Source organism: Sus scrofa, chromosome 5 (assembly GCF_000003025.6).
Source record: "Sus scrofa isolate TJ Tabasco breed Duroc chromosome 5, Sscrofa11.1, whole genome shotgun sequence".
Taxonomy (NCBI): Eukaryota; Metazoa; Chordata; class Mammalia; order Artiodactyla; family Suidae; genus Sus; species Sus scrofa.
In genome coordinates this window covers 26999978-27012156 of record NC_010447.5, presented here as the reverse complement: position 1 = coordinate 27012156, position 12179 = coordinate 26999978, and the positions used below count along the sequence as shown (strand labels likewise).

General features: G+C 32.2%; 1 protein-coding gene across 9 annotated transcripts in view; it reads right to left on the bottom strand.

The window, feature by feature from the left end:
* The window catches only part of USP15 (ubiquitin specific peptidase 15), a 118170-nt gene that overhangs the window by 70393 nt on the left and 35598 nt on the right, over positions 1-12179 (bottom strand). For 7 of the 9 annotated variants that reach the window (XR_002343998.1, XM_003126341.6, XM_003481646.4 and 4 more), the window contains exons 4-5: positions 7693-7819; positions 25-170 (exon numbers count right to left, since the gene is read on the bottom strand). Coding sequence is in view for 8 of the 9 variants with exons in the window: in XM_003126341.6 (XP_003126389.3) it covers positions 25-170; positions 7693-7819 (273 nt within the window). In the remaining variant the exon portion in view is untranslated. Of the gene's footprint in view, positions 1-24; positions 171-7692; positions 7820-8497; positions 9171-12179 lie in introns of those variants that run through there. The other 2 variants (XM_021091917.1, XM_021091916.1) reach the window with 2 other exon arrangements.

Genomic DNA, 12179 nt, shown 5'->3' with positions numbered 1-12179 from the left:
ATAAACAGTACTGCTAAACAATACCTGTCCTTGGTATAAACCAGCATCCTGAATGGTGCTGTCTGGTTTATTCAGTGGTTCAAATGTATTACTCATGTATTTGTTCCACAATCTGGTCTCCTTTTCATCTGGAATATTGAAGATTTTTCTTATTTCCTTTTCAATTGTATCTAGATTTAAGGAGGAAAGATATATAAATATAATAAATATTTTAAAATTTACCACACAGAGCTAACTGCTCATTAGCATAAGAATTCTAAATTTAAAATACTGATATAATAACAAGAATTGATGAACAATTACAGAGGAAAAATATAAAAAACAATAAAGTTTTTAAGACCAGGTATACCTTTTAGGAACAAAACAATAATTATAACTCTGACAGATGATTACTTGGGGAAATTAAGATCTCAAATGGTAAGAGTTCAATCATATAACACTAAAATATAATTTACGGTGTACAGGATGAACTTTAACTTTTTACACATTATACAATCAATTTTGTCATGATACGTTGCCGTTAGGAATTAAAGTATGACTCAAGAGATGCCACAGATGGAAAAAATTTTCAATTATAATATAACCAATTTAAGTATAATTTATATTAAGTTGAATACAATTTACAATTTGAAGAGCTCACTAAAACTAAATAGAATATAGGGACATAAAGAAAAGTGCCTTCCTTGAAGAGTTGTCTGTATTGGACAAAATTTCTTGTTTCCAAGTAAAATCCACGTATTTTCCTTATTTCTGAACCAATTATCTTTGGGTTTTTTTTTTTTAAACTTGAACAGCTCAATCTGCTATGACATAAAACAGAGTATCTACATGTTTGTGAGTAATTAAGTAATTAAGTGTCAGTACCATACTGAGATGAATCTTTGAAATACTTAAACATCAAGAAAGAGGTATTAGAAAATACTACTATATTTGTCAAATTCTGGTCAATAACTTAGAAAACTTACTCGAGAAAACTATAGTTAAAATATTTCATAACATATGAAGAAATATAAAGTACTTTAAATTTTAGACTCCTTGGTTGGTTTTGGACAAAACATTATTTTAAAAAACCTAAACCTGATAATATCTTCTCTTAAAAAATAGAAAAACTTACACCTATCCTACATAAATAAACTTAATCCAATAACACTGTTTATATTCTACTTAGCATCTTATATTTTTAAATAGTCTTACAGTCAATGAGTTTGCTAAGGGCATTAAATAAGCGGTAAATATTACAGTATATCTCAAAACTTAAAGCAAATTAGTCATAATATTAAAATAGCTATATTAGATAAATATGCTGACAGTACTGCTTCCTGTTTTACTGGGGTTGATTTTTTAATTGAAGTGTAAATGTGTACAGAAAACTGCGCACAGAAAAATGCGCAAGTCATCAGTATACAATGATAAATTTCCAAAGTGGATGCACCCGTGTAAGCAGTACTCAGTGCAAGAAACAGAAAAATGGAGTTCCTGTCGTGGCACAGTGGAAACAAATCTGACTAGGAACCATGAGATTTCAAGTTTGATCCCTGGCCTTGCTCAGTGGGTTGAGGATCCGACATTGCCGTGAGTTGTGGTGTAGGTTGCAGACGCGGCTTGGATCCCGCGTTGCTGTGGCTGTGGCTGTGGCGTAGGCTGGTGGCTATAGCTCTGATTGGACCCCTAGCCTGGGAGCCTCCATATGCTGCAGGAATGGCCCTCAAAAGGCAAAAAGACAAAAAAAAAAAAAAAAAAAAAAAAAAAAAAAAAACCACACAAAAAAAACAAAAACCAGGAAATTACTTAGGAAGGAGGATGGAGGAAGAAGCCAAGGAAGGGAGGTCATTTTAGTCTTTCTATAAAAATAAATACTTCTCTCCTGATTAAAGAAATAAATCTTGCTTATCGCAAAAATTCAGAAAATACAAATACAAATATAATGCCCACCTAGAGATAACCACCAGTAACATTTTGATATTTCTTCTTTTAGGCATTTTTTTCTATTAATACCTACATATTTATATACATAATATATACAAACACATATGGAAATATTCCTTTCATTGAGTTTTGAAAAGGGTGATGCAAAGAGTCTGAGATGGGAATGTATTTGGCATGTTTGAGTACAACATGGTACACCAACGTGGCTGAAGTGGAATTAGCAAGGTGGAAATAAGACCATAAACACACTCATTAAGGATCATATAGAATTTAGCGAGTTACGAAAGTATTTTATTTTATCTGAGTAAGAAGGGAAGTCATTGAAAAATATTAAACAGAGAAGTAGCATGACTCAACTGACATTTTAAACATTTACTTTCACTGTTAGTGAAGAACAAACTGCAGGATGTCAAGGGTGGGAGACTAGGCTACTGCAGAAACCCGAACCAAGGTAGTAACGGTGGAAGAAGCGATGTTAAATGGTCAGACTGAGAACAGATTCTGAAGGAACTGCTTACAAGCTTATACTATAAGCAGGGTGAGATATACAAGAGAATCAGCATGATACTAAGGGTTTTGGTTTGAGCAAATAGAAGAATGCAAGTAAAGATTACTCAGGGAAAAAAAAATGACAGAGCAGTAGGTTTTAGGGGGAAGGCAGTTAGATTCTTAACAGACATGTGAAAATATGGAATGGTGGAAACTGGAATTAAGGAAGAGTTTAAGTGGGAAATGTAAGATATGAATACATCCAGAAAAGGCTCAAGACTAATAGAAATCACCAAGGAAAGAAAGGAGATTCAAGGACTAAGCCTACGATAACTGATATTTTGAGGTCAGAAATATGAAGAGGATCTTATAAAGAACTTTAAGCTGATATAGTCAGTGAGAACTTGTGCCCTGGCAGCTATGTGAAAATACTTCTAGATGGAAAAGTAAGTATGGCAAGTTAAGAAATAGAGGGCTCTGACCATTGGATTTATCAACATAGAAGTAATTAAGAGACCAACATGGAAGCAGAGCCAAGGGAGCTGTAGGTGTAGTGGGCTCAAGGGAGAACAGGAGCAGAGGAAGTGGTAGCCAGAAAGCAGTTAGCTTAAATTGAGATTTGGCAAGTACAGTTACAGATAATAACAGTCTAGGTTATATATACAGGAACTGGGGATTGATTTAGGGTACAAATCAAGATCACTGGAGTGAGAATGTCAAAGTACTGAGAACACGTGTATATTTTCTATATATTAATCTGCCTCTATATAGGCAGTTAATGAAAAGCATACAGAGGTTAAAAAAAATTAACACTGATAATAAAGTTATTGTGACAAACATTTCTAGTAGGAATATTTACTAAGTTAAGCAATTCTATTAATAAATTTTATAAACATAAAGCAGTTTTCAAATTTTCTAAAAATTATTTTTTCAGTGATACCTTAAAAAAAAAATTTTATCTTTCATACTGGAACATGTTCAGTTCCCAAACATATCAATTTAGGAAGAAAAATATCAAAAGACAAAGTACTTTGGAGTTCCCTTCGTGGCTCAGTGGTTAACGAATCCAACTAGGAACTATGAGGTTGTAGGTTCAATCTCTGGCCTTGCTCAATGGGTTACAGATCTGGCATCACCATGAGCTGTGATGTAGGTTGCAGACATGGCTCAGATCTGGCGTTGCTGTGGCTATGGTGTAGGCCAGCGGCTACAGCTCCGATTAGACCCCTAGCCTGGGAACCTCCATATGCTATGGATGCAGCCCTGAAAAGCCAAAAAAAAAAAAAAAAAAAAAAAAAAAGCAAAGTGTTTTGTTTGCTCTGAACATGGTAAATTATTTATATGCTACCTATGGATATTATCACCTTTATTATAAATCAATGCATTACTAGGCGAAAATGGAACATTTCATTAATTTGGTAAAAACAAAAAATAGGTACTTATATTTCTTAATTCTGTTTATATAATTTGTATAGCTATATGACATGTACATAGCTATTTTGATCATTTTTAATGAAGATTTTTAAAAAACACAGGGAAAATATACATCTCATATTTCCTTTATCAAATTCTTTATTGTTTCAAAACTCATTTCCTATAGAAAAACAAAATCAACCTGATTAGCACTTGCACAGATTGTATAAGGCAGCAATTAAAAAATGAGACTCTAGTACAAGAGCCCTGGTTAAGGAGTTAAAATACTAGCTCTATCACTTGGTATCAGGTGAACCTGGGTAGGTTACTTAATCCAAGTCTAGGCTTCATCACCTTTAAGATGAGGGTACAGTAATTTTGAGGTTTAAGTAAGAAATTTCCTGTAAAGTGCCTAAAACATAGTAAATATTCAACAAATGCTAACTACAGTTGTTAGCTATAACCATGAAGTCTTTAAATGATAACCATGAAGTTTCTAAAACTCCTAACTAGAAATTTTAATTTTTGCAAAACTTTTGCTTAGAAAACAAACTAGCTTTAATACAGATTTTCAAATTTTTAAAACTAGGACTCACAGTAAGAAATTATGATCTGGTATAAACATAAAGGTTATTTTCTATTATGATATTTTCCATTCCATTTTCTTTACCCCCAAAACTGTTTAATCCATGAAAATATATATTGATGACACCATTTGAAAAATTTTTTCTAATAAGAAATTTTATCTATACAAAAATTTATTCATAATCAATTTAAAGGCATATATCCAAAGTAAGTTGTGTTTTTAAGTATTAGTAAATTTATATATTTTTTTAGGATGAGTAAATTTAAACCATGCTCATTAAAATTATGCAAATCATAAACTTTTTCAAGCAGAGTTTTTTGGTTTTTTTTTGTTTTTTGTTTTTTTTTGCTTTTTAGGGCTGCACCCGCACCATATGGAAGTTCCCAAGCTAGGGGTCAAATCAGAGCTGGAGCTGCTGGCGTATGCGACAGGCACAGCAACGCAGGATCAGAGGCACATCTGTGACCCACACCATAGCTCAGGACAACACCAGATCCTTAACCCACTGAGCGAGGCCAGGGATCGAACCTTCATCCTCATGGATAAGGTCGGGTTTGTAACTGCTGAGCCATAATGGGAACTCCTCAAGCAGAGAATCTTACAAATTATTTCCTTGATAAATTCTTATTTAGTACTTGATGTGAAAAACCCAAAATGGTTGTTTTGAGTTCAGAAATTAAAGCTTAAATCTTCATATAAATGCATTTTTAAAAATTAGGCAGTGAACTCATGTCCTAAAACAAGGTTTCTTATTGTCTCAAATAACTTACATATACATGTAATTTTCTTATAGAAATGAGGTAAGGAACAAAGAAAATAACTTTAAAAATAACTAGAAAACACTATCTACACATCAAGCATTTAAGAGGTAGCTTATTTATATTTCATTTAGCTGAACATTTCAGAAATTAGCTTCTGAATTAAGCGTACGTTTTAATATTGTGATTCATGTAATTTTATATTATTATTATTATTATTTTTATTTGTCCTTTTAGGGCAGCACCTGTGGCATATGGAGGTTCCCAGGCTAGGAGCCACAGGGGTCCAATCGGAGTTACAGCTGCCAGCCTACACCAGAGCCACAGCAACATAGGATCTGAGCCACATCTGTGACCTACACTACTGCTCATGGCAATACTGGATCCTTAACCCACTGAGCGAGGCCAGGAATTGAACCCGCAACCTCATGGTTCCTAGTCAGATTTGTTTCCACTGTGCCACAATGGGGAACTCTGTAATTTTACATTATATTGAAAACTTTGTTCTTAGCATGTAGAAATGTTTTACTTTACTGGACATGTTCCAAAAATCTACAAGCACAAAAGTGAAGTATTTTACCTACATTAATGTAATAAAATGACATTTATATATGGAAATGCTAATATTTTAGGCATTCATTTTAGAAAGATACCTATGAGTTTACTGAGACTGCAACTAAACTTATAAATGTTCTAGCTAAATAAAGGGAAAATAAAAAATTCACACATAATATTTGGCAAAAACAAGAGGATTAACTAAGCATTGGGTATTGAAAAATGGTTCTATTTCATGAAAATTATTGGTTAAAAGTATTTTCCTACAGTGAAATGGCTAAATGGTGAAAGTCAAATGCATTTATCAATTCAGAAATACTTATTTGCTTTTAACAAAGTACATTTAATAACTGGTTCCAACAAGGATATATAGTGCTATAACTGATAAATTTGCTAATCTCTTTTTTGCTGAGGAGTTCTACATTGCTATGCTATTTACATTTTCCAACAAGATCAATGTTGTTACCATTAATCTTCTTTTCCAAAAACTTTATCTGAAAATAACTACCTTTTACAATTTTTATTGAGTTGCAAACGTACTGCAATTTTGTTATTAAATACATAATCATTTATTTAAAAAACATTTTATTCAATACATTCTTTTTTTAATCTGAAATATAACTGACATTCAACATTACTTTTAGGTGTATGACATAATTGTTCAACATTTGTATACATGACAAAATGATCACCACAATAAGTCTAGTTACCATCTGTCACCATACAAAATCAGAAAAACTTTTTACCTCATTTAAGTACTTTTAGATTTACTTTTTTAGCAATTTTCAAATGTCTAAGACCCTATTATTGACTATAGCCACCATGCTGTACATTACATCCTCATGACTTCTTTATTTAATAACTCGAAGTTTATAGCTCTTAATTCCCTTCACCCATTTCTCCCAACCCCCTAGCCCTTTCCATCTGGCAGCCAACAGTCTGTTCTCTGCATCTGTGAGTTGTTTTGTTTTGCTTTTTATGGCCATACCTGCAGCATATGGAAGTTCCCAGGCTAGGGGTCAAATCAGAGCTGCAGCTAACGGCCTACACCACAGCCATAGCAATGCAGGATCAGAGCCACATCTGTGACCTATACCACAGCTCACAGAAACACCAGGTACTTAACCCACTGAGCGAGGCCAGGGATCGAACCTGCATTCTCATGGATAAAGTCGGATTGGTTACTGCTGAGCCACAGTGGGAACTCCTCTCCGAGTTTTGTTTTCTTTGTTCAATACATTCTTGATCTTAAAATTAAAATGTGGCTTTTAAACAGAATTTTAAAAATTTACATACACTTTAGTATACATTTATATGTACAGATGTGCAACTATATAAAAATAGGCAGATATATAAAAATACAGAAGTTAGGCACACTTATATTTGATACTGTAATTCCATCATCTACACATTATAAAAAAAAAATCAGTGAGTCATTATAATGCTAATAAGCTATCTGTTTAAGTAGCTACTTAATTGTATTTAGAGGCCAAAGGATAAAGTGAGAGAAAAAAGGAAATAAACGACTGCCATTTTCCATGTTAAGGAGGGTATGCATTATTATTATTGATATTTATTTATTATATTACCTGACAAAGTTCTACCTAAGCAAGTTTTTAAGTATATGTGCTGCCAAAGAGAGCACTAAGCAAGTTTTAATTTAAAGTTCTACTTTAATTTACATTCCCTTACAAACATGACCCACATTTTCAAATGCTAAATTAAAACAATTATTATTTGATTTTTTTAAAAAAAGGAAAATGGCCCACAAATATTAAACTCATCTAATAATGTAAAGTAGATCTAAAAACAATAAATAATTCAATTCTAAGCTAAGATACATTGTATCAAACTTGGAAATCTATAATATCTAAGGATAAATCCTTAAATTTCTATATAGCAAATAGAACTGTAATTACATTTCTAAAAGCAAAGGTTTAACAAAGAGACAGGATCTTGCATTACCTATTGTGTCAGCTTTGCTAAATCTTCGAGTTACAACATTGTTCATGTTTCCATTTTCACAGAGTTTCAATTCTGTGAGATATACTTCTACTTTGCAGTGCTTTACAAACATACCCTGTTCAACCACCTAAAAAACAAAACAAATCAGTGTCAGCTATAGCTTAATATATTTCACTGTTTTGAATAGCAACATATTTCTCTAAAGAAGCTTTAGGAAAAAAACTACAGATCTCTAATTAAAAAAATAGTAAAAAAAAAAAATAGTAACTATTAAACACATCAATATAAAATAAAAGACACTGGATAGCTAAAAAGCAAGTAATATTGCAGAATTTTAATTTTTAAAAGAACACGAATAATCACATGAATAGTTTAGAAAGGCAGTATGCTACTCTAAGAATTCACTTTGGTATGTTAAAAATAATGACTACATTTAGTATTTACAATGATAAAATGCATCCAAAATGTAAATACAGCTCTAATTACAGATAAAGACATACTTCTAGCTTTCAGTACTTGATATCAAGCAGAAAATCTTTAAAAATTTTAAGTTTTATACAATTTCACTTAACAACAGCTATAATTACTCTGTATGTTAAAACAAATCTTTTAAAATGATAACTTCAAATTATAGCTGCCAAAATATTGAGTTATGCCCTGTAACTGACATGTTAGTTTTTCATCCTAAGACGAATTTGTTTGACCTTTAAGTGTGCACTCAGAGCAAATACCATGTGAAAAAAAAGCTGTTAAACATGCAAGCAATAAAGCAGAAAAAGAGAAAATATGTATATATTAGGGTCACCTTTTGAATAAGTATATTTCCTTTTGATCTTCTAAGGAAAGGTTAACAGTAGGATTTCAGTCATGAATACTGTTTCTGAAAATAGTAATCAGCCTGATATGTGATACATTCGACAAATATGGCAAAAGGGAGGCTCCAAGTGACTGTTGGACTCACAAGCTTAGCATCAATTCAGTAAGGGACTTACAAATCTGTCTTTACTTGCAGGGAAATTGCTTTAGCTCAAAAAATTCAAATATAGTTTGTCTGGTATTTAATGTCCAATCTAATGCTAATTTTTAAGATACTTGTCTTACATCTTCTTCTAATTATACCTGTTATATTCACATTTCTAAAACAAACAGCAGTCTGTACTTCTGTTAATTAACCTATTTTACAAACTAATATATAAACTAACCCTTAACTAATTCTGTTTTATATCTTATTTGAAGGATTTTGCTTTATGTTTATTTGAAGTTAAGAATGAAGCAAAGGATATATCATTTAATTTTATAAGATTACTTAGAGGTATAATTAAGTAGAAAAGATAGGAATCAAATATTTTTATCAATCAGAAATTTCTGTTCTGGGACTCAATATTTGAGTAAGAATCCTAAAATAATAACAATATTAATAAAGCAATTTTTAGTTTGCCAAAAGCAATGATAGTTTGCCAAAACTGAGGTACCTATAGGCCTCATTTTTACTTGAAAAAAAAAAAAATGGAATGACTAACAACAGAGCAAATACCAAGTAATAGGATAAAGAAACAGGATAAAAGAACAAAAAAGAAAATACCTCATTATGATTTATATTCAGGTATATATTTTCTAAGTAAGTATAGTTTAAAATTTTTTCCAAGTTAAAAAAAATTTTTCCAAGTATATTTTTAAAAAATGAGAATTAACTTTCATAATTCTAATAAATACTTTCCTGGAAAAAACCCGGGATTTTAATGGTAAGGAAATCACCATTAACAGTGAAAAACCATCATGATTATCAGAAACCACTATTTACTGGGATTCAGAATTTTTCTCATCATTTATTTCTTCAACAATATTTTACACTGCTAAAACCCTCATTATCACTACTCAGAATTCTACTACTATATTTACAAGATATTTCACTATTTCCAAAAGTAGTGTATTAAAAAGCAAGTCTTTCTAAAGGTGTCTGTCCTCCAATAATTTTCATTTGAAAGAACCATACTATATAAACGATTAAAGCTTGAATACAACAACATCATGGCAGAAAAAAATAATTAGCATATTTATATATTAGTATCATGATCATATGTATATTATTTGCTTATATAGCATCTCTATATTTGTATTTGTATCTATTTTTATTTATACAAAGTATCCTACCTTCAATAAAAATGTTTGTGCTGAAAATAATCATTTTAAATGATGGCTATGATGGCTGTGTAAAAGGAAAAAACAGGCTTATAAAAAAGAGGATACAAAATTATATTTACCTAATTATTGTAATCATTAAAATATTCATTTGAAATAATACTGGAAGGTAAATAATCAGAAATAATTGTTATGTTTTAGAATTAGATGACAGCTAAAATGTCTTTTTCTAAGTGAATTGCAATGTCTACATTATGAATAAGGAGCAAGCACAAGATAAAATCTGTGCTTGAATCCATTAATTCATGGCCACAATAAAGGTTAAGTTTCGTTACTGAGTTACTAAGTGAAATATGTGTATGTTGAATTAAAATAAACGTAATTTCTATTTGTTCATTTTGTGTGAATATGACAGCATTCTGACCAAAACTATAAAATTTGTGGTAAACCTATTATGATCCACTCTTTTACCAACATGTGAAAGTTTCACAGAAACTTTACTTCATTCCGAGTGCCCACCTCTCCCCCCTTAGAAGAGAAAGTAATTTCTAAAGAAACCTGGTACTTTAAAACAATTTGATAACACTGACCTAATGGTCACATTTACTATTTTCGAGGAGTTAGCTACATTGACTTCTGAAGCACTTACTGAGCACCTATACTTAGTGCTAGGAATACACAAGTGAATCAGACCTAGTTCCTGGAATCAAGGTGAGACTACCTAGTGGTAAAGACAAACAGACTAGTAGAGAAGTAAAACACAACTATGAAATCATAGGCATTAATTCATTACAAATCTTTCTTGTGATATTCTACACAAATATTTCAGGATGTACTTCTTCATAAAAAAGGACTCAAACATAACCACTAACAACATTTTCACACTTAAAAAATTAAAAATTAATCCCTTAATATTAAATGTCCAGTCAATATTAAAACTGTCCCTGCTATCTCATTTGTACTTCAATTTCTAATTTTTATTTATTTTCTTTTTTTAGGGCCGCACCCAACGCATATGGAGGTCCCAAGCAGGGGGTCGAATCAGAGCTACAACTGCCGGCCTACACCACAGCCACAGCAATGCGAGATCCGAGTCACATCTGTGACCTACACCACAGCTCATGGCAACGCCAGATCCTTAACCCACTGAGCGAGGCCAAGGATAGAACCTGCAACATCTTGGTTCCTAGTCGGATTCATTTCCACTGTGCCACAATGGGAACTCCGTCATTTTTAATATATTGTTTTAATCAGATTCCAAATAAAGCCCATACACTGTAACTGACTGATGTCTCTTAGGTGTCTTTTAACTAAAAAGTTCATCATTCATCTTTTTATTCTTGCAATTTCTACTAAGACTACTTCATAGATGGTGAGATATATTCTAAACAAGATGCAAATAGTATCTAGTTGCTACTCTTTTCATGATGTTGGTAGATGTTAATTAATCAGCATCTATGTCAGAAGCAGGCTAACTATGAACCACAGGTTAAATCTGACTAATCATCTATTTTTGTAGATAGCATTTTTCTGCAACAGTTAATTCCATGCATTTATGCATCACCTATGGCGGTTTTTGCAACCAAAAAAGCAGAGAAGAGTAGCTTCCACAGTGACAACTTTGGCTCACAAAGCTGAAAATATTTACTATCTGGCCTTCTACAGAAAAAGTTTGATGACCCCTTGATAATTAAATTACTAGGTCTTCTTTATTTTTTTGGGGGGGGGGTCTTTTTAGGACCACTCCTGTGGCATATGGAAGTTCTCAGGCTAGGGGTCGAATTGGAGCTGTAGCCACTGGCCTATGCCACAGCCACAGCCATGCCAGATCTGAGCCCCATCTGCGACCTACACCACAACTCATAGCAACGCCAGATCCTTGACACAGCCAGTGAAGCCAGGGATAGAACCTGTGTCCTCATGGATACTAGTCAGATTTGTTTCCGCTGAGCCACGATGGGAACTCCAGGTCTTCTTTAATTTTGCTCACTTTTGTTTTGTAATTTTCATTGTAGAAAAGTAGTTTTTGTAAGGTTTATACCTAAGTACTTTGATTTGTTGTAAACATTTTAAAATTCAATTTTACTTGTTGCTGATATATAATTGTTCTTTCTATATTTACCCTACATACAGCTACCTTGTAAAACTTAATTATTAATTTTAATGGTTTATTAGTATACTTTTCAACATAAATAGTCATGTCTTCTAGAACATTACAAAATTTTATTTCTTCATTTTCAACTCTTACTCTTTTAGTTCTTTTCCTTGCATTACCACACTAGCTAAGACCTCTAACATAGTTAACTTCATCTTGGATATTTTACCACTAAATATGTTTGCAGGGGGTT